A 24,054-nucleotide genomic window follows, 5' to 3' on the forward strand; every position below is an offset into this window, starting at 1 on the left:
CTCCAGACAAAACTCAAATAAGTTGCGGGCAAGATGAAGGGGACAGTCTTGAATCCCTAAAACAGGCTTTAGTGTTTGTTTTTTAAACTTTTCAAAAATCCAATGCTTGTCAGTAGTACGAAGTCTATAGTGCTTTGGTTAGTGTAAAGCAGACCTGTCCAACTTTGGCACACAAGTCTGGTTGCAGTTTTGCTCCACTTTCACCCAGCGGTTTAAGGGCCTGTGTTCAATGGCTGACCAAGCCTCCTGTAGCGTAGTAAGCAGACATCGAGGCACGCATCAGCTGAGGGGGTTGGGGGCGCATAGTATGCAGACAGCAACCTTGGCCATGCACCTTACCTATTCTGGTGGTTCTATCAGAATAGAGTTAAGTTTTGTCCTTCCGGGCGGCCACCATGGATTCTGGTTTAACAGAGGGGTGAGGTGACGGCTCCAGAGAGCCAGCCCAATGCGAGGGGGGGGGGGACTCCTTGTGAGAAAACCCTCAAATGCTGTAAAGCACCAGACTGCAGTGAGAAGGCAGGGTGTCCAAGGTGAGGATCAGAACAACGAACCGCCATGGAACAAGATGTCATGGAAGATCAGGAACTAGTATAGAGGGAGCTGGAGGAGGAGGCTAGGCAGCAGGAACCGAAGGTTGATTAAACAAGAAGGTAAAATGAGATTGGTGCAACGTGGGGGGAAAGTTGCGAGGCTTACCATCTTCCCAACTGATTTATGCAAGTCCACAGCAGGAGCGGGGCTTCGGGGTTCCCAACGTCATGGCGCGCACACACATTACGGGCACCATGTTGGAATGGCCATGGTGGACACAACAGAGTGCCATCTTGGAAGTGCACCAAAGTGCTTCTAGTGGGCCCAGAAGTACCGGTAATGATGTATCCTAACAAAGAGGCTGACACAAGGGCAATGAATGACGCGAAGAAAGCAGGACCGTATGCTGAACTACAGTGTAGGTACTTCAGAAATTATGCATGAAGCCCCTGTAGCCAAAGTGGTGCAAGCAGAGGCCTGCAGTTCCAAAAATGTGCGCCTCCTACTGCCAGACCTTTGCAGGAGAGTTGCGATTCCAGACTCTAAGAGTCCCACTCGGGAAACAGGAAGTGCTATTCCATGGTACCCAGAATCCTGGAGCTGGGGGATCAGTCAAGGTCAGGTAGCAATGATGTGGGCCTGTCTGGTCGTGTGGCTTCAGATCTGTAGCCTGCAGAGCCCGGCTGTACATTCAGAGCAGGTGCAGAGACGCCATCTTCTACAGGATAGGTCACGGCTATTGAAACGTGTGGGGCAGACACTCCTCTTTTTTTACTGTTCTTCTTGGCAACAGGATGCAGATCTAGCTTGCACTTGGCACACCACTTCATTCAAGCATTTGATTTGGTGGTCAGCAAATCTTGTGGGCTTCTTCTCGGCAAACACTCTGGGTGTGGAATCAGCAGCCAATCCCGGTCCACGATTAACACATAAGGCCCAAACTGGCCATGACTGCCTTGAGCTCCCAAGATGGAGTAGCCCACACATATCCATGATTACCTGGTAAACACAGGTTTTATTGCACTATCTCTGAATCTGCAATCCAATGATCTAATAATGCTAGGCTACATGGACCCCAGACCCCTTTCCACGTGGCCAGAGGGAAGCGCACTCCTGCTCCCCACACTGAACTCTGCGAGCACAGCAGGATCACTCTCCTTCATGACCCTGGTTCCATTGAATATCGCTTACTGTTCCCTGTGTCTGGAACCAGGACTCTCGGGACTGGCAGAAGGTTGACTCTGTGAACTACAAATGTTCACAACAACAACTTGGCTTTAGTGAACCGTTGGGCTGCCACCTACAGCACCTGTGCAGCCAAGACTGCTGTCCTGAAGGTCTGTACCAAAGTGGCTTCATTTTGCAGAGGTGTAACCAGGTTGGTCTAAACCGCAGTACAAGTGGTGAAAATACCCCACCCCCCACGCCATCCAAACAGCTCCCCCACCGGAACAAGAGAGGAGGTGAACTGCCTCTTCGAAGATAAAACAGATCCCAAAAAGCTCCAGCCATGAACATGAAACTATTTGCCACTACAATGGTGGAGTGTGGACCTCTCGTAGCTGCATTGCATTGATAGGTTCTACCACGGCTCAGGTCACAAAAGGTCGTCCAAACCGGTTTCTTTTCCTTGCATCCTGGGATTTACAGTCCTCGAGTATTCAAGAGAGGATAAAGCTAACAATGCCACAGAATGAAAACTGGACGAGCTTTGCCCACAGGATATGGGGCATGTTGGTCATTTTCTGAAATATTCTCCCAAATTAGTATGCACAGGTTATTTCTTTTGTGGCAAGCAAATGATGGGGTTGGAGATTGGGTCACTGTTTATTGTCAATTGATTTTTATATTGGGTAAAATGCACATAAAATGCTTTAGCACGCTGAAGGGTTAGAGATCAGGCTACTAATTTGAGTTAGGGGAAGGTTTAGGAACGGAGTTAGTGCGATGGTGGAGGTTTTATTAAAGGTTTCTGGTCATTGGTCGGGTTACAGCCTTGTACTTTTGTGTATTTAAAATAGCAATTTTTGCAACCTTCTTACTGGCAACATTTTCACACTTTACATTGCTTGTATTGAATGAATACATTTTCCTGGGGGCGTGTTCACATTGAGCGCTATTTCTCTGGATCTTAGCTAATTTATGGGTTAAGTGACGCCCTCTTGCCTCACTCACCTGCATCCCTTAGTTTGGGAGGCACTGGTGTGTCCCTATGGCAACCAGTGCAGGGAATCGCCCTTTATTTCAAGGGTGTAGCATAAGCTACCATCAGTTGGGTGCTACAGGGACACTTGGTGCCCAGTTCTTATCTTGAAGTAACATCCCAGTTACTGGTGGCCGTGGCCTGACGTTTTCCTGGTGCAGGGCCTTGCACCTTTTATTTATTTTTAATACAATAATGCTTATTGTGTACCATGTACTCTCAAAGTAGCTGCTCGTAGTGCTTTAAGCCCTGCTAGCCAGCATAGCCAATGGTGTGGAAGCATGAAAATGGTAGGACAAAACTTCTTTTCTCAATAAAAATCCTAACTGGTCCTTATCTAAGATGTCCTTGTCCTGGTCACCTGAAGCATGGAAAAGGAGCTGGAACATCCTTGAAGTGGGTGCATCGGGGACACAAAGGTTCCCTCCTCACAATCCCCACCATACCGTATAAGTGAGGCTTGGTAATGGGGATGGTGCCTGCTTATGGCTTGCCAGGGACAACCAAAAAAACAGAAAATTCCAACTCTGAGCTTTTCCCCACTCGTGCGGTCCATTTCTTTTCCCAGTCTGTGCAGAAAGCCTGTCTCAAAGGGGGAACACAGAAGACAATAATGTCGGTCTGACCTGCGCAATGATAGCAGCACCTGAACTGGCTGTGAAAGTCCCCAGAAAATCAACTGAACCAGGAGGCAGCACCTATCGGGTGCTCTCTGCTCTAGCGTCAAAAATAGAAATTGAGCATGAAGAAAATATAGGCTAGAGAAATTTAAAACCCAACTTATAAGGAGGTGCACAAGTGAACCCATCATTGACCATCCTAGCATCCACTGGAAATGATCTTGCATTTTAGTGTGCTTTGCGCAAGGTGGAGCCGGTGCTGAGATTTGGGTAATCGTTAACCTACCACAGTGGCAATCTGTATATTTTCTGAATTCCTGGTGGCATTGGTACGTATTGTTCCTAAAAGTTGAGGGATTTTCCCAGAGCCGCATTTGGGTCTTCCTACCACAGCATGAGCCTATAGACATTAAATTCAGTTACCCAGTTGTTGTGAGAGGATGCCATGTACTTACTTGAAGCAGCCATTAGCGTGTGATAATTGACTCTTGGCGAGTAAGAAATGGTTTGCCGTGTACATATGGAGATCCGAGCGGGAGTGGCGTTTCATGCCTGGCTAGTTGCTTGCAACATGAAAATGTACCTCTGCTTGAAAGATCTAATATATCACCTCCACCAGTGACCGGTTGAGTCCAAAGAACTTGTGTTCCATATAACTGGCCAAGATTGAGCATCCAACCAGTGTGCCTTGCTGCGTAAACCTTGCGAACACGTCCCTAATCCATGGTGAACCTACACTACCCTTTTTTTTTTTTTTTGCACTCATCTGTGTGGATTCGGGCTACTGTATTTTCTGCATAATCATTTAAGTAGCACTAAGAGCACCCACAGCACCGCAGTGATCATCCTCAAAATTGCATCATCCATTTCTTACAGGGAATGACCCCTCTCCAATGTCCGTCGTGTTTGTTCTTTGCATGAATTTACAGATTGGACAGTCCAGAAGCTCACCTGTGCAAATGAGAATGTTTAGTTAGTGTTGCATTTGTTGCTGTGGACCGCTTCCTTACAAGCACTGCTGCGTTAGAGAAATAAGAAAATTGAGATACAGCGAGAATGTCATTTGTCCAGTATCGCACTGGCTGGCATAGCCAGTGGTGGCTAGCCTTCTGGTGAAGGGGTAGCTTTTTTTTTTTTGTTGGTCCGGCTGAGAAGAGCAATGCTTCCTGAAGCAAAGCTAATGTAATAGTGTAGAAGGGGCTTGATGTTTCGAAGGCTGACCGGTAGCAAACGAGATGAATTGTGTGATGACTTGGGCCCACCCCTTTATGGAAGTGCCTTATCACTCTAAAAGGAACCTGCTTCAGCATCGTCATTGGTTGCAACATGTACATAGATACAGGAGCATGTGACGCAGGGTTCAGCAGGCATTACACAGTCACCTGGTCTGCTCACTGAATGGTTTGCAGTACCTTCTCTAGCTCTTCCCCTTTTTCTCCCCCTTGACACTCCCACTTCATCTTTGAGTTTGCAGACACTGAAAGGGCAAGAAGAGCTCAAACCAGAGTGGGCAGGTAGATGGCAGCAGACTGGCTGATATGTGACAAAGGGACGATAAAGGTCTATAGGCGGGACGACGTGGTTGGGCATGGAGAGTTTATGGTTGATGTCTTGTGTGGAGTTAGAAAGAAGAGGTGCAAAGACAAACAAATCAAATGAGACGACTTCCCAGGGTAACTAACAGAGAAAAGGGGCAAAGAGAAACTATGTGGGTATATGCAGGCAATGCAAAACACAAGTGCAGAATACTTCATTTAATGAATGCAAGGGAGAATACATCTCTAGACTGGCCTCTTTTAAGTAAAACTGGAACTAAAAACTTGTCACTGTTTAGGCTCTCTTAACGGGTATTATGTACTCTCTCTCCATCCGCATCTCTTTTGCTCTGCCACTCTCCTACTGTGTCTCAGTTCTTCTCATGCACACTCACTCGCTCCCTCACTACCACAACATAACACAAAGCTTTTCACAGTAGAAAGCAAGACCTGTTGTGCTGGTGAATCTTAACTTTTCTTCTCCCTCCTCCTCTGCAGGTATGATGACTATGATTATGCAGAGGTAAACCACCTGCTGGAGAGAAACCTGAAAGTTTACATCAAAACTGTTGCCTGTTACCCAGAGAAGACCAACACTGAAATGTTTCAGCAATTTTGGAAACAGTTCAAGCACTCTGAAAAGGTAAAAGGTCAGGGAGTTTGAGGGGCAGTGACAGTTGGACTGGAATAGAAACGCATGTCTGAAGTGTTGTGATGGGTAGAGGGTGGGTGGGGTGCAAGGGCTGCTTTCCAGCCGATCCCTGTACTGTGATTCGAGGGAATGCTCATTGGGGACCACTGTAGTGAAGGCACACCTTGGAGTTTTGTTTACAGCGCACCGAGTCTGTGAAGTTGGCAGATGCACACCTAGATCTTTCTGGAGCATGATTCGGTTTTAGAATCGCACACTGTGTAAAAGGCGGCCTTTTAGTGGTTGGCCCAGAATACCCCAGCTTGTTTTTCTGCGATATGAAACTGGGCACAATCTGGAGTGCCATTACTAAATGCCTCTGGGATCCAGGAACCTCCCACCGTTCCCCCTTGAGTGGGCGCCGTCCTCAAATAGTTTGTTGCACTATCTGGTGCGAACAGTGGAATATTGTGGAGCGCTTTGTCTAAGAGGTCGCCATAACAAACTCATTTGATCTCTTTAGTGACCAGAGAAGAAAGACACAAAAGAGTTTTATCAGGAGATTTTGACTCAAGGCAGGTTGTGCAAATGAAAATGCATGTCCATAGCTTGTTGAGTGATGGGGGCGAGGTGGTGGGTTTACAGCCTAAAACCTGGCAAGCAAAAGGGTGGTCTCCACTGTGTCAGTTGATGGTTAACCCAGGGTGGAGGAGTTGAAAGCCAAAGTGGTGATGCAGGACTCCTTGTAAGAATTAATATATAGGAGCTTATCCTTTTCTTAATGATGTTTGGGTATCTTTTAAAACCAGTGTGTAGGGAAATTGTTCTTGTGTCCTCTGGTGAGGGCTTAGAAAAACCACCCTATAGGTTGATTTCCCATCGTAAGAGTAAGGTCCAATTTAGTGGTAATCATTCATGGGTAGAGCGGTGCAGCTAGTCGCACATCCGCAGACCAGATGTGCTCCTGTGGAACAGCCTCACTCTGCGTCTTGAGCAAGACTCCCTTAAGTTCTGGGGGGGGAAAGCCTCAAGACCTTTCTCTTTACCTCCTCCTTCTCCTCTCTTCCCTGCTAATCCCACCGCAGTGTGACTGATGAGCAGGGCCCTTATGTGTCCTCAGGGCCCTGAACCCCCACATCTCATCCCAGTCTCCGTCTTTCTACTGCACTTACCTGGCTTACCCACTCATTGGTGATTGCACTTACGTTCTTCTCCTCTTAGCACTTGAGCACTTCCCCTTGAGCATCAAAGCACCTTATCCCTCCCACTTCCCCCTCCGCACTTGCACGTTCTGCACACTCACAAGGCATAGTAGATTTGTTCACCCTTCCCTTTATTCTCATTTGTTTGTACTATTATGCAATTATTTATCCTTTCTGTAATTCATTGTCCCTTATCCCCACCCTGTTTGCCCTGTGGGCACTTTGAAACAGTTTTGATAATTGTATAAGCGCCTACTAAGTGACCAATAATTAAAAAAAATAAAATGAAGAAAGTCTACACAATACATTTTCTGAAAAATATAATCTTAAATTACAAATATCTAGAGAGCAGGTAATTGCTATCAATAACACAAATTAAATAGGGAAGTCGGTCAGAAGAGCCGCTTAAAATCAGTATCAAACACTTTTATAAGTAGGGAAAAAGCACAAGCTATTTGATGTTAAGGGCCTGATTCACAGAATCGTTTTATAATGGTGCAATCCCATTGGTAAACGCTCTGTGAATCAGGCCCTTAATGACCCGATGAATGGCACAAATCATTCAAAAATAAAGGACCATAGTTTAAGAACCATTTCCCTAAAATAATCAAACCCCCATCCAACCATATGAAACACAATTTCACAGGTAAGAAAGGAATTTAAAGTAATTTGACAATAGATCGCGGCAGTACTGTGCAGTTATAATGAACAGTAAAGGAACGGTTACCTGCAAGTCACAGGAGGCAGCCTTCAATCTGTGGACAGCGGCACAAATAGGTGAGGGGGGGAGGAGATGGCTGGTGGCTTTCACTTGAACCCTCTTTCCACATCCTGGAGCCCCCCACGCTCCTTCCGCCCCCTTTTTCTTTGCGGATCTTTCAGTAGGTTTCACTATCCGGTGAATGGAGCAAGTGCACTGCCTAGTGTCTCCCACGCCTAGTAATGGTGTGTGACACTTCCAGCTGACCAAGTAACTTCCAAGGTACATTCAAAGCTGTATCCAGATGTTACAGGAAGACACAAAACGTAGCAGTTGAGCGCAGAAAGACACGAGGGGAGTAAGTGCCAAGTGGGAAGATGGGAGCCAGCAAGGAAGCTGCCTGGGAGTGTTTGAATGAGTCTGTGCGTGTGAGCGAGCGTTTGTAATTGTACAATGTGTGTTTGGCGGAAGTAGGTGGGGGGGACATGGGTGCAGTGTGAATGTGTTTTATTGCCTTTGTGCATGCAGCATCAAACATTGTCAGAGGGTATTGTTTACTTATTGGGTACTGTTTGCTCTTCGTCTCGCAAGGGGGGATACACACAGCCCCCCCTTACCCACTCAACTGGTCTCTTGATGGAATTCTAAATCTACACTCGAAGAAGGCCTGCTTCTCTGTACCAGCACCTTTTGACACGCCACCAAATCCTTCAGCGAAGTTCTGCCTCTCCAGACTTCCCCCCTGATCTAGTGGAGACATCTGCATCATCTCTGCTGCTCCCATCTCCCTGAAGCGCCGGACCAGGTCTTCATCATGCAACGCAGAGGTGGGAGTCCATTTGCTACCGTAATATTGAAAAGACTCCATTCCATCTGGACTGGAGATTCTTCATTCAAGGACGTCAAGCAAGCATCCTGGTTCCATCTTCCCATCTGGAAAGCTCCAACGGCCTCAACTGCCCTTTTTTTCCTAAGTCTGCACTCAAAAATTCTCCTCCCTGTCATGTTGCAGTGCAGTAAATGAGGTTGATAAATGTGTGATTGAGGGCATCAGCTGAGATGGTGTCAAAGGATGTGTGTAGGGATTGCTAAATGATTCTTTGTAAACGATGGCAATGCCACCACCTGCTTTGTGTGGGTGGTTCCTGTGATGGATGAGGTAGTACAGGTAGAGCATGCCAGGCCTGGTGGGTGCATGGTGGGGTGTGGCCTGCGGCTGGTCAGAAAGAGCATGTGTGTGCTGCAAAGGCTCCTACCCCACGAAAATGGTTTCTTCCACAAACTCCCAATAACAAAGGAGCCCGGCCAGTTGCTTCACACTTAAGGGCTCTCTGAACAGCCAACCATGAGCCACACCATGGTGGTTGGTAGCCTGCAGGATGACAAAATGCCAAAGGCAACTAACGGGCTACCATCCATTCTTCAACCAAGCCGCCCAAGGCCAACTCGCAAATTGAAAATCCACAGCAACAAGGAGTTGACCCCAACAAAGAAAATGGCTACACCGTCGCAGACACACACCACGCCCAAACATGGTACAAAGCAAATCGGAGCTGCACCCAACCATGTCGGAACCACATACAAGCATGGCACTGAGCAGGCCGTGGCCAGGACGCATGTCGTTATTAGGTCTATGGACCACTTTAAACAGATTGCACAGGAAACATCCCCTAAATGTCTGAAGACGGGATGAGCCCGAATGTGTGAAAGTTTGTGTGCGAGTGCGCACGCGTTCCATGCCTTCGATGTCTGTGATTGTATCAGGAAAGGGGTGGGGAGGCGCAGGGAAGGGAGAACATGACGCAAACAAATATTTTACCTGAATAACTCTCCACTATATTCTGTGGAGAGTTTTGAGTATTTGGGAATGTCATTTGCGAGGGACCTGAAGTTGACAAAGCAGCTCAAAGAGTGATTTAATAGCGGCCATACAGTCTGGTGCAATAACCACTTTCTCTGAACGTTTTGGAGACAGATAAGGGTCCTCAGCAATGGCTATATAAAGGTCCCAGCCATAGTTTATAGTGCAGAGATATGGGGATATATCTCGACTGACTCAATGCAGAAAATGGAAAATACACCTTCACGAAATTCTACTGCGTTGACAGGGATTCCAGGGAGGAGTCCAGAGTCAGCCAAATATTGCTGCGCAGCCTGTTCGATTGAAGGTGAGCCTAGTGAGGTAAGAGATGCTTATGTTGAGGCTTGCCACCTCCTGTGGTTGTGCATGTGTATACTGCTATGTATTCTTTATTCATGAGCATGTGAATCCATGCCAGACCCCATGCTGGAGAACTAACAAGTAACTCCCCTGTAACTGTTGTTCTCCAGCATGGGCCTGGCATGGATTCACATGCGAACCCTCTGCAGCTCTTCTCTTGGTCCTACTGCCATTTTACGTGCTACCAAATCTGAAGATGGCTGACCGAGGAGGGGCTTAGGTAGAGGGCAGTCATTGGCTGGGGTGCAGTATGACCCAGAGCTCAGTGATTGGTTGTTAGGAGAAAGACAGTTCAGAAATTAAACTGAAACTGATTTTCTTTTCTTTTACGGAGGATTCCCAGCCTTACGACGGGGAATATTCATGAGCATGTGAATCCATGCCAGACCCATGCTGGAGAACAACAGTTAAAGGTAAGTAACTTCTTCCTCCATGGTGCAGAGTGTTGCCAGCCATTTGTCAATGACTCCTTCTAGGCAGAGGAAATACTGTCCCAGGCGGAACCAGAGGAAGCTTCTCTGCTCTTCTTTTTGTAAGTCCACCTCCAGCGTCTCCAACAGATGCACATTCATCTACAGAGAGCAAGCAAGATGCTCTGTTCCCTTGGGAGGAAAATGGCCAGGACGATGGGTGAATCGCCAAGACTAAGACACTGATAAACAGCCATGACCAAGCCCAATGGGATGATTTCCAGGCCTTGCCAGAGGGCTTAAAAGCTCGGGCACATGCCATCATCAAATGACCACTTGCAGCAGAAGCTGCCACATGGATTTTGCAACTGTATTATTCTTCGTTGGATGTGACTGTTTTTTGCCCTGACACCCAGGCAGCACTAATGAATAAGCCAGTATGAGGTTTCCTTTTTCGGAAACGGATAGACGAGGCATTGGAAACAGCAAACAAAAGAGAAGAAATGTTTAGTCAGTTGGTTCACTTTTAGGGTGCAAAATCTGAAGTGGCTATCTGTCAGGTCCAATCTTGAATCTTCCTGCAGGAGTGATGCTGGGCCCACCAGACCCCCTAAGTCTGCCTGCCCAACAGTCTTTCAACTGATAAAACTACAAAGCTGGCAAACCCAAGGGGGAAGGGGAATGGAGGAGAAAATAACAAAAAACAGATCTTCACTGGCTGGCACTGTAGTTCACTGGAGCTGGAAATACACCTCGGTGTCTGTGAGATCTAGGAGACAAATATATGTATGTATATATTAATAATCAATCCACTCTAGCTAGTTTTACTAAAATGCTACCACTCTCCTTGTAGTACCTGTAGCCTATGCTTTATTGCTGATAGGCTTATTCAGTTAGTAGTTGAAGTCTAGTAATCTGAACTCTGTTTCCTTCTTCTTCTACTGTGGTAATATTTTCTTTAGGAAATGTCTTTGTTGGGTCTTTTGATGACTAATAAGCTTTTTCCAACTACTCAATTCACAAAATATATTTTTTATAAATGAACTTCTTAAAAATACTTTCTCGTATTTATTGCATAAAAGGAAAGTCTGTTACTTGAATTAGAGTTAACACAACTTGCAATAAATTATGATGTCAAAAGAAATGTAAACTCCTTAAAAGATCGGCATTGCTGTAAAGAATTCCACTAGTCGTTTACTTCCTGAAAAACGAACGTCAGCCGTCACGACGCTTCTCTACTCAGTAGTCCTACAAAACGATGCTTCCAGAAAAAAGATGTCACGACGCTTAACATACTCAATATAATAGTCCTGCAAAACGAGCACTTCCTGAAACGACGTCACAACGCTTACACGCCCGTTAAACGTTCGTAGGGTTCCTTCTTCTAAGCCGCGCGTGGCGTAATACTCTAAACGAAGAAATAATGCTCACGCAAGAACTGCAAGCGAGTGAAAATATATTAAAAAACAAACATGCAAGTAGTAAACGAAGAGTTACGCGCGCCTGGTTAGTAAATATTAAACGTGCAATAATACAGAAATAATACTTTCAGATGCAGAATTGAAGCGCAACAATAGAAGTTCAAAAAGTAACACTGAATCTTATTTCTTCAATAAAAAATAAATATTAGCATTTGATTTCACTCAGTCTTTTCAAAAGTAATTCGAACTGAAAATCCTTGACATTAGACTTTGTAGATTAAATAAATTTAGCTTTCTTCATCTGTACGATTTCTTCACAGCTTCTTGGATTAACTTCACCTCAACTTAGAATTAGTAATAAATGGAAATTCTAAAATCTTCTTGAAATACTAAGAATTAAATATACTTAAATATATTTTTTGCTAGAGCTAACTAAGCTACGACCTGTCTTAAAGAATACTAAAATGAAAGGCAGTTGAAAACTCGGAGCAACATTCCAAAAGACCTCATCTATTTACACCAATCGGTGCTGCAGAAAAAACTCTCCATCTTGCTTTGGGGAGTCAAGTGATTCCTGAATGTACATTAAGGAATATTTATACAAGTTCAATTGTCAATCCAAACATAACCCAAACATCACACTTCTAAGTAAACTACATTCAAAAGGTTTTTTGTGCTAATGATGAATTCTTAATTATGTAATGTAAATGTGTAGGTAATAACGTCTATTAAATTTACCTTGGAATTGTAATGGTATGTCTTTTAAGGTTATGAACCCTTGAAACTCTAGAAATGTACCATGGAATCCTGACAGTACCCCCTCCGTAATGCCCTGTCCCATGGCCAACCTTTTCAGGATGCAAACGATGAAATCTTCTAATTAATCTAGGGGCATGTACATTCGTTACCTTTTCCCATGATCTTTCTTCTGGTCCATAACCCTTCCAATCTACTAAATATTGCAGTTGACCCCGCACTATTCTAGAATCTAATATAGCCTGAACTTCATATTCATTTTCATCTTCAGAAAACACAGGACCAGGAGAATCACTAATTCTTGTGTCAGTTCTACATAACTTTAACAAATTTACATGAAATGTTGGGTGTATTTTTAGCCCCAACGGCAATTTCAACTTAACTGAAACTGGAGAATAAACATGTTCCACTTCAAAAGGTCCAATATAACTTTTAGATAACCATACCCGATCTCCCACCTTATACTCTGGTCCTTTCCGACGTTTCCTGTCAGCAAACTTTTTGTAGATTAATTTATTTTTCTCTAAGGATTGAACTGCACATTTTAAATTTTGTCCCAAAGACTCTAATCTAGTCTCAACATCTGGTACTTCTACTTCAACCAAAACCACACCTCTTAAAAAACGTGGATTAAACCCTTGATTGAGAAAAAATGGAGATATTGAAGTTGATTCTTTTGTAGAATTATTATAGCAACATTCTGCCAACCAAAGTAGTTCTAACCACCCTTGACCAGAACCTAGATAACATCTAATGTATTTCTCTAATTCTTGATTGACCCTCTCAGTTTGACCATTACCCTCGGGATGATAACTTGTTGTAAGATTAATCTCGATCTTCAACTCTTTGCAAAATGCCCGCCAAAAATTTGAGACAAATTGGGAACTTCGATCTGAAATTACTTGACTAGGCAACCCATGTAATTTGACAATATTGTGCAAAAAGGCTTGAGCCAATGAAGTTGCTGTAGCTGCTCCTTTGATGGGAATAAAATGTGCTGCTTTAGAAAAAACATCTACAACCACAAGAATAGTTGTACAACTCTTATCAGGTGGTAAATCTACAATATAGTCCATAGACACTGTATGCCAAGGGCGAGGTGGAATTGGAAGTGGAACTAATAGCCCTGCCGCTTTTTGATGATCAGACTTGGCACGAATGCAAACTTCACATGTTCTTACATACTCCTCAGAATCTTCTTGCATTCTTTCCCACCAAAACTCTCTTTGCAATAAATCAAATGTGTTCTTGATTCCAGGATGCCCAGCCAAAGGGGAATCGAGACAGTCTTTTAAAGCTTTTATCCTCAAATCTTCAGATGCTAAATATAACCTCGTCCCTACAAAAGGTAGACCTTCTTTAATTCGACGTTCAGAATCTTCTGAAACCCATTTCAACAATTCTTCTTCCGTCCATGACTACAAAATAGACTCTCTAAAATCCTGAATCTTCTCAGTTCCAGCAACAACAAACTTTTTCTCGGAAAGCAAAGACGGTGCTCAAGGATCATTCTTTAAACTACCTGGAGTACATCGAGACAAAGCCTCTGCTTTCCCATTTTGACGTCCGGGTTTAAATAAGATGACAAAATCATACTCAGCAAAAAACAATGACCAACGTAATTGTCTTGGAGTTAACATTCTTGCAGAACGAAGGAAAGTTAGATTCCTGTGATCCGTCAATACAGTAACTCGATGTCTGGCATCCAAAAGATAGTGTCTCCACTCCATAAATGCAGCCTTGATCGCCAACAATTCTCGATCAGAAATTGTATAATTTCTTTCAGCAGAGGAAAAACTTTTGGAAAAGAACGCTACAGGATGAAGTTGTCCAGTTACACAATGACGTTGTGACAATACAGCCCCAATTGCGCAATCGGAGGCATCAGCTTCTAGAAAAAAATGGTTGCTCCACATCTGGATGTAATAGGATGGGTCCAGTCACAAACTTATCTTTTAAAAATTGGAGTGCTTTCTCAGCTTCTTCATTCCATTCAAACTTTACTCCTTTTTTTAACAGTTTAGTTATAGGAGAAATAATTTGTGAAACATTTTGTATGAATCTACGATAAAAATTTGCAAATCTGATAAAAATTTGTAAGTCCTTTATTGTATTCGGTTGAGGCCAATCTCTAACCGCTTTTACTTTAGCAGAATCCATTTCCAATCCTTCAGGAGATAAAACAAATCATAAAAATCCCACTTTCTCAGTGTGAAACTGACTTTTCTCTAGTTTTGCAAACAATTGATTTTCTCTTAGTTTAATTAGCACTTTACTAATGTGTTCTTTGTGTTCACTCAATTCTTTGAAAAATATCAGGATATCATCTATGTATACCACAACAAACACATCTAAAAATTCTCGAAGAACTTGATTGATAAAAATTGAAAAGCAGCAGGAGCATTACAAAGACCAAATGGCATGACTTGATACTCGAATAGGCCATAACGGGTTCTAAAAGTTGTTTTCCATTCATCCCCTTCTCTTATTCTTACTAAATGATATGCCCCTCTTAGATCTAATTTAGTAAAAATGTTTGCTCCCTGAATTCTGTCAAGCATTACTGAAATCAATGGTAAGGGATATCTATTCTTTATAGTGATCTTATTAAGGGCTCTATAGTCAATGCATGTTCTCAAGGTTTTATCTTTTTTGGGGACAAAAAATAATGGTGAAGCAGCAGGAGACTGAGAATGTCTAATAAACCCTTTGGCTAAATTCTCATCCAGATACTCTCTCAAATACTATTTTTCTTTTTCAGTCAATGCATAAACACGTCCACAAGGAATTGGTGCAGCATCTTCTAAATCAATTTTACAATCAAATAAACGATGTGGTGGTAACTCACTAGCCACTTGTTCATCAAATACAACCTTGAATTCTTGATAACAATCTGGTAAAATTCCCGACACAGCTCCTATCAAGTGTTCCTTAACTACACCCGCAGCTAAACAAACTCCTTGAATCTCAGATTTTTCCTCTGGAATCTTGTCCTGAAATGTCAAACATTGTTCTCTACAAAATTCTGACTTGAATTCAACTGTTCTTCTACCCCAGTCTATAGCGGGATTGTGTAATGTTAACCAGGACATTCCCAGTATTATTTGTAATTGCGCTGCATCAATTAATTCAAATACAATGTCTCCATCATGTTTCTCTCCAATTTTCATTCTGATAATATCTGTCATTTGTGTAATCAAACCAGATGTCAATTGTGTACCATCCACCACCCTCACTTGCTCAGGAACACCCTTAGAAACAGGCACTCCCAATCTATTTACTAAAGCCAAATCGATGAAATTTCCGGTTGCTCCACAATCAATTACACACGGACCACCACATCTTAGCTTACCTTCCCAAAATAAGGATACATTAAGAGTGATATGTGGTACTGCTGTCTGAATGGTATTTGCCACCACTTGTCCTTTTCCAGGAGTAGAAGGGAATTCTTTAGGAGCACGTGGACATCGTCCTACAAAATGTGTCCCTTCCCCACAATATAAGCATAATTTTTCTCTACGTCTTCTTTCCTTCTCTTCTTTAGTTAAAGGACCTCTGATTTGACTGTACATAACATGTCCTTTATTTTCTTTCCCAGACAACTGTTCTATCTTGGGATGCTCATTTCTACTCCAAACTCTACTCTCAGAAAAATTTCTCCTTTTTTCTGACCTTCTTTCCAATAACCTTGAGTCTAAGAGTATCACTAAAGAAATTAATTCTTCACAAACCTTAGGTCTCTCCACTATTGTGGCCAACGCATCTTTTAATTCCTCCCGTAATCCTCTATAAAAAATTGAAGCTCTCTTCTCTTCAGGCCACTCACTCTCTTGCACAAGTGACCTGAACTGGGTTATATAAGATACCAATTCTCCGTTTCCCTGCTGCAACTCCAGTAATTCACTATCTACACATATAGATGAAGTTCTTCTATCAAACATCTTACTGAATTCATTTTTAAACATTCTCTAGTCACTAAGTTCTCTTGCACCTCTTTCAACTAAAGGTACTGACCAAGCGGAAGCCTCCCCTGTTAAATAAGAAATTAAAAATGCCACTTTAGCTGTTTCTGTAGAAAAGGCTTCTTTCTGGTCTACACAAAAAGTGTAACTCGCATTGCATTAGAAATGTTTTAAACTTCCTATGATCTCCACCAAATCTTTCAGGGGGCGCTAAAGGAGTTGAAACCAACGATATTCCTGGAGTTAAATGTAAATTCTTTCTCTCTTCCAACTCAACTGTATGTCGCCTATTTTCAACTAACTCTGGATACAAGACTGGAGGTTCTTGGTCATAAACTTTACTAACCTTAGATATTCCTGGGGTTTCTGATCTATGTACAAAACTACTTAATTCCTCCATTTTGACCCCCAATGTTAAAGTCTCACTCTTAGCTAACCTTAGATCTTCTTTTATTTCCATTAACATCTTTCCTAATGCTCCCAAACTAAACTCTGACTCTGGGTCCATCATCACTCAGGCAGGATTTAAATACGTGGGCCTTTCATTCTGTCAGGTCCAATCTTGAATCTTCCTGCAGGAGTGATGCTGGGCCCACCAGACCCCCTAAGTCTGCCTGCCCAACAGTCTTTCAACTGATACAACTACCAAGCTGGCAAACCCAAGGGGAATGGAGGAGAAAATAACAAAAAACTGATCTTCACTGGCTGGCACTGTAGTTCTCTGGAGCTGGAAAAAACCCTCAGTGTCTGTGAGATCTAGGAGACAAATATATATGTATATATTAATAATCAATCCACTCTAGCTAAGTTTACTAAAATGCTACCACTCTCCTTGTAGTACCTGTAGCCTATGCGTTATTGCTGATAGGCTTATTCAGTTAGTAGCTGAAGTTGAAGTCTAGTAATCTGAACTCAATGTTTCCTTCTTCTACTGTGGTAATATTTTCTTTAGGAAATGTCTTTGTTAGGTCTTTTGTTGACTAATAAGCTTTTTCCAACTACTCAATTCACAAAATATATTTTTCATAAATTAACTTCTTAAAAATACTTTTTCTCGTATTTATTGCATAAAAGGAAAGTCTGTTACTTGAATTCGAGTTAACACAACTTGCAATAAATTACGATGTCAAAAAAAATGTAAACTCCTTAAAAGATCGGCATTGCTGTAAAGAGTTCCACTAGTCGTTTACTTCCTGAAAAACGAACGTCAGCCGTCACGACGCTTCTCTACTCAATAGTCCTACAAAACGATGCTTCCAGAAAAAAGATGTCACGGCGCTTAGCGTACTCAATATAATAGCTCTGCAAAACGAGCACTTCCTGAAACGACGTCACAAAGCTTACATGCGCGTTAAACGTTCGTAAGGTTCCTTCTTCTAACTTCCGAGCCGCGCGTGGCGTAATACTCAAAACGAAAAAATAACGCTCACGCAAGAACTGTAAGCGAGTGAAAATATATTAAAAAACAAACATGCGAGTAGTAAACGAAGAGTTACATGCGCCTGGTTAGTAAATAGTAAACGCGCAATTATACAGAAAAAATACTTTCAGATGCAGAATTGAAGCGCAACAATGGAGGTTCAAAAAGTAACACTGAATCTTATTTCTTCAATAAAAAATAAATATTAGCATTTGATTTCACTCAGTCTTTTCAAAAGTAATTCGAACTGAAAATCCTTGACATTAGACTTTGTAGATTAAATAAACTTAGCTTGCTTCATCCGTACGATTTCTTCACAGCTTCTTGGATTAACTTCACTTCAACTTAGAATTAGTAATTAAATATACTTAAATAGATTTTTTGCTAGAGCTAACTAAACTGTGACCTGTCTCAAAGAATACTAAAATGAAAGGCAGTTGAAAACTCGGAGCAACATTCCAAATGACCTCATAACTATTTACACCAATCAGTGCTGCAGAAAAAACTCTCCATCTTGCTTTGGGGAGTCAAGTGATTCCTGAATGTACATTAAGGAATATTTATACAAGTTCAATTGTCAATCCAAACATAACCCAAACATAACACTTCTAAATAAACTACATTCAAAAGGTTTTTTGTGCTAATGATGAATTCTTAATTATTTAATGTAAATGTGTAAGTAATAAAGTCTATTAAATTTACCTTGGAATTGTAATGGTATGTCTTTTAAGGTTATGAACCCTTGAAACTCTAGAAATGTACCATGGAATCCTGACACTATCACACCCAGCATTTTTAATTATACCAACTGCCTTACCAGGGTGTTAAAACTACCAAAGATAGCTGGGGCCAAAGCCAGCGTAGTTAACCTAGTCCTAAAGTAAGTGGGGGCATTACCATTCACCATGTGAGGTTGGGGATGGTGTACATATGGAGCCCCGCCAAAGATAAAGCGACGACAAAGCTACAACAGCCACCAATACAATACCCCTCCCATGTCACCTCTGTCAGTGGAAGAATTCACTACTTTGCCATGCATTGGCAGGCATAACTGCAAACAAGTGCGTTGTATACACTATGACATAGATACTGCATCGAACTCCTCGCTCAGCCTTACAACCTCTCCAAGGAAGACACTCCCAAAACTAGACCCTGCTGCTACTGCAGGCAGAGAGGTAACATCTCTCCCAAGAAAAGGGTTCAGTCTTCCTCTGCACAGCAGAAACCGGGGAATATATACCAGCTACTTCCTCATATCCAAAAAGGAGAAAATGGCAGAGGCCTTTTCTAGACCTATGGCCAGCAAGCATATTCATCAAGGTACAAATGTTCTGAACAATGATTCTTCAAGAGCTATTCTTGTTGCTATAGACTCCATGGCAAGGCGGGACAAGAAAGATGCCTACTTTTATATTTCCATGTCCCATCAAACCGAAGACTTTTATGGTACAAGTTAGGTGCCTCCTACTACCGTGTATTCACGAAGGTGCAGTCCATAGTGGCCGCACATTTTTCAGACCGGGTATCTTCATCTAACCGATTGGTCATGCTCCCCATTTTGAGCCAAGCCGTGCTATCGAAATACACAAGACCATAGCATTTCTACAGTATCTTGGGCTTTCAAATAATATACCAAATTCAAGCTTATGCCAAACTGTGGTACTAGGAGTGGAACTAGAGCCAAATCAGGCGTTGGCTTTTCCATCATGGGAACGAGTTAAAGAATTCCTGGCGATAGTTTCCCTTTTATCCGCCATTGAAAAACATTCACAATAAGAAATGCTATGAAGGCATATTGGGCCTCATTACGAGTTGGGCGCAAAGGGATACCGGGCACCGGTAAGGACACAGGTGCTGGTAATCCCTTTGCGCCCTATTCCGAGTTCCCTTAGCGGGTCTCTTAACGCCTGGTTTTACCAGGCGTTAAGGACGGGACCCGTTAAGGGACTTTAGAGCTAATAACGTACCGCAATTTGGGGTACCGTTATTGGCGCCTTCTCCCTTCCCATTGAGCCCTATGGGGGGCTCAAATGGGAATGGGGAATGGCTTTTCAATGGGGACGTACCGGTCCCGCAAAGGTCGGAATAGACTGGTAAGTCCCCATTGAACGAGAGCGGACTCGGTACCGGTATTGGAGGTAATCGTGGCGCTAATAGCGCCATGATTACCTCCAACCTCGTAATGAGGCCCATTGTCTTTACCTATTACCACCTCCCAGCCCCAGGTTGCCGGTGGCCAGCAAGCCCCGAGCCATTCATCGAACAGTCTCCTGTATGTGCTATGTTATGTGATTTATCTATTTTCAATTTATATTTTTTTATAATGGATCTACTGTTTCCGAATGGTAGGCATAAAAATGCAATATGCAAACCTTTATCTAAGCAGCATTGTGAGAGCTATTGGTTACCAATATCAAAAGTTGAGAAAAACAAGTGGTATTACTCAAACAACTACTAGATGAAAGCAGCATATTGCAGAAAAAGGAACAGCAAAAATACTGTTACAGGTAAGTAACGTTTTCCACAGTGCTATGAATAAAGGTACACTCTGGATTTGATATAGAGTGTGGCGTATTAATAATGGTACCCGCTAGGTCTCTGCAATTTCATGTAAAGGCACATCTTGCAGGTCTGTAAATTGTGCTGTGAGTAAGTGTATCTTGGTGGTCTGTATTCTGTGCCTTGAGTAAATGTGTGGTCTGAGCTTTTTATGTAGTTCTGTATTACGTTTGTGGAGTTCCCACTGTATGAGCACTATGCTGCTTAGCTACTTTAACATCTGTGATGAAAATATCAAATATATGTTGGTACAGTACATTGCTAAGAAATGAAGATTTATTTTTCTCCCAAAGAACAATGCTGCTGAAGAGTGTGTATGAATAATCTTGTGTACTGAGATTAACCTATGCCTCTTCTTCACAGGTCCACGTGAACCTCCTCATCTTGGAAGCCCGCACACAGGTGGAGCTCCTCTACGCCCTGCGAGCCATCACACAATACATGATCTGATGTCAACAAGGAGGGACAGGTTGCAGGCACTTTACTCCAAGACCGGCCATCCATCCCTGCTGCCACTTTACTCCAAAGCCGGCCACCTATCCCTGCACATAGGCACTTAAGACTTTAAAACATGACCCCACGGGGGCTTTGATTTATTGACTTATTATTTTTTTATTACTTTCAAGGCCATAATATATGTGGCTCTATGATGTGCAATTACAGAACCGTGGTGCAAGAAGACAATGGTGATGTGACTTGTTGCATCACGCCAGAAAGACAGCCAAAGATGTGCATTTCTTGTGATTTGGAGCATGGCAGCTAGGTACGACAAGAGGGATCTTCTGTGTGAACGAATAGTGTATCCCAAAGGAAGCTACATCTGGGACCTGCACCCCAGTATCACTTTCACATTGGAAACTTGTTTTTGCCTGGATTTCAGTTCACCTGTCGCGCACAAACATTGAAGCCCAGAACTTGTCAGGGGCTGTCCCTGCAAACCACTGGATATGTCTGTTACCTGCACGTGTTTATAGAAAGGATGGAGTATTCTGTTGCTGGCACTTTGAAAGTTGTAGTGTATCTCAATATTGATTTGTCAAGAGTCGTGCCGTAATCCAAGGGCTTCCCTATGCACAGCTGAACCCTCAGGTGTGCACTGCTTATCTAAACCTGAGGCATGAGCTGGTTTTTGGGGGCAGTTTAGGCCTTAATAGATGATTTAGACTGACTTTCTCCATGGTAAACCCATGTCTATCTGCTCATTTCAATGTGGCGGTTGGGATACTGCACTGTGTTCAATTTGAAGTGAGGAATAAGAGGGGTTTGTCTGCACATAACGTGTACGTTCACACATGGGCACAAGACTCCCCTTCTTACTGGTAGTAAAATCACATATTCTGATGTTGCAACTTCCGTTAGTTAGGATGCAACAATATCATATCAATGTGTGTTACTGTTACTCTGTAGGTACTTCCTGGAGAATTAGTGCTAGTTCCGAAAATACATTGACCTTGGAGTCCTCTTTTTATGCTCTGTGCCATGTTCAAGTAGGGGTGCAGGATTACTGCATGTGACGAACTGTGTTGATCGGTGATTAAGTGCCTGCACCCCTGCATCTATAAGATTTAACTTGCCACTGGTTCTGTGGCATATTGGTGAAGTGGTCCACAAGACACCTGTATGAGCTTATTGCCAAATGGGACACCTTCGGGGGGAGGTCAAGGCAGGTTGGTCAGAGTACTTGAGTGACCTTTCCAACCTACCCACATGCCATTGGAGTTTTAAAATAATATTCCATCCAACAGTGGAATAAGAGAGGGAGGCATGGCACTATTGACTGAATAATGAACTCTGACCTCTAAGCACCCCTTTCCACACAGTTGCATTTCCTTCTTCAGTATTAACTTCCCTTTTTGCCTAACCCTTTCTGAGCGCCCTAAGTGCACTCTGAGAGAGGTATCTCTGGGACCTTCCCCTGAACTCTCCCTTCAAGAAGAGTGCTAGTGATCTGCGTCCCACTTTGTGAATGTAGTTAATGAGACCCTTTTGTTCAGAGAAAACAGTTGATTGCACAAAGAGCACTGATAACCTTGGTGTAAGGGACGTGTCCTCGGGGAAAGTAGAACAAAAGGAAACTATTGTCATCTTGCATATGTTGTCTTATTTCGGAGGAGGAAGAATTTTAAAATATCTGTGAAGTGGGTACGAGCTGCATAGCTTCCACCGACCCGTTTACTGTTTACCACGTATACAAAAAAGTAAAGTAACGTAAAAGAAAAAAACAAGAAAAACACAAAAAGTGAGCTGAAAGACTAGCGTTTTGGAACTTGCTGGAAAAAAAAACTATTTTTGCTATAAATATAAACTATGTTTGACACGGTGTGCTTGATGTTTGTTCCCCTCCCCCCCCCAAAAAGTGTGCAGAGTATTCCACAGTGAAATGCTTTTGTGGACGTAGAGTAACATGTGGTTCGAATGAGACTGATTAATCTGCATCTTGTTTTATATAGAGTGGAGAAGAATTTGAGTTCTTGCGTTTCAGTTGTTGAAAATCTTTTGATGAAAATGTATTTTTCCTTGGTTTAGCAGTCACTGTGGAGGTGCGATGATGGGCTTTGCTGGTTTATTATTTCTGTTTCTTTCTTGGTTGGTCAGTCACTTAAGGTAACTGATCATGATGGACTTGCTAGCCCACAAGCAACACTGCCACCTACCTCTGCATAACTCTGCTTCTAGCCCTCTTCCCTTCACAATTTGCTGAGACTGTAGCCTAGTGTTTGTTTCGATACAGCATGGTACAGATCTGTCCCGCCCTTCACGTCCTCCTTGCCCCTAGACATACATGGCAAAGATTGACCTAGGGATTTAGCAATTTTCAATGATGTGCTCTTAAGTGTTTCTCATAATCCCTACAATATTTTCATAAGTGTATTGGGATCATGGAGCACTTTTCATAATTTTTCTAGTGAGAGTAAAATGGGCTCTTTTGAGTGAACCACACATTCCTCAGTGCCACCCAATAACCATTCCTGGAAGTTTCCCCCAATCCAAAGCGTCTAAGCAATGCTTTGTGTGTGCATGCAAATTAGCTCGAAATGCTGCATTTTGCTCTGTTAAATTGTATTTGTCTTCTAGTACATTGATATTTTATACATTGCTTCCTCAACCCAAGAGTGACTACTCTCGAGGATGCAAATATCTTCATGTGCATCGTGCCTTCATAAATACATGTGCAGTGCTGACAGTGCTCTGCGTTGCCCAATTCACATGTTCTGCTCAACAAGAAAAGATCTCTCCAGGTGGGACCGCAGAAGATCTCTGCAAGCTGAACTCAGAGGATCCCTGCAGGCTGGACCAGAGACGATCCTTACAGATTGGACCAGGAGGATTACTGCAAGCTGGACCACAGTGGATGCTCTTTGTGAGGGTTATTTTTTTCCAGCTTTTGTGCCCTTTTTTCAAATATTTATGACTTTTGATCTTAGTTTTCTCAGATGTTAGTGCGTCCCCTCTAACCCTTGTTTAAAAGTGTTAGGAAATGTTTAAGGAGAATGTGTTTTGGGGGTTCTCGCAGAACTACGTTTAGCATGTGGGGTTGTTTTCTTAAACCCAGGCAAACGGGGAAAACCTTAAGACTATAGTGGTAGCAGTAGGTGTACTACATTTCCAACTCTTTAGAGAGGAGATAGATAGTCCGGGATTCCTAGTAACCCAGTATTACTTTGGAAAATGTAGCTCTACATAGAGATACTATTAACATATACTGCATATGCTGAGACTTCTGGCCCAGCCATTGTCCAGGCTCTCCCTGACAAGTATGCCATAGTACATGTTGATCGCACCGCCCCACACTCACTGAAAATGGAATGCATTCTCACCCGCAGCTGCATTTCTCCTACCCATACTCTTACAGTACTATTAGTATATCGCCCTCCTGGGA

The 24,054-nt window shown here is 42.8% G+C and overlaps 1 protein-coding gene across 7 annotated transcripts in view; it reads left to right on the plus strand.

Moving 5' to 3' along the window:
* Nucleotides 1–22,489, plus strand: part of LOC138480702 (sestrin-1-like) — a 240,198-nt gene extending 217,709 nt beyond the window's left edge. For 6 of the 7 annotated variants that reach the window (XM_069612402.1, XM_069612397.1, XM_069612401.1 and 3 more), the window contains 2 exons: nt 5,391–5,535; nt 20,538–22,489. In XM_069612402.1, the coding sequence (XP_069468503.1) occupies nt 5,391–5,535; nt 20,538–20,624 (232 nt within the window). In that variant the 3' untranslated portion in view covers nt 20,625–22,489. Of the gene's footprint in view, nt 1–5,390; nt 5,536–20,537 lie in introns of those variants that run through there. The other variant, XM_069612399.1, reaches the window with a different exon arrangement.
* The last annotated feature ends 1,565 nt before the right edge of the window (nt 22,490–24,054 follow it).

Source organism: Ambystoma mexicanum, chromosome 5p (genome assembly GCF_040938575.1).
Source record: "Ambystoma mexicanum isolate Mex_15411 chromosome 5p, UKY_AmexF1_1, whole genome shotgun sequence".
NCBI classification, from domain to species: Eukaryota; Metazoa; Chordata; class Amphibia; order Caudata; family Ambystomatidae; genus Ambystoma; species Ambystoma mexicanum.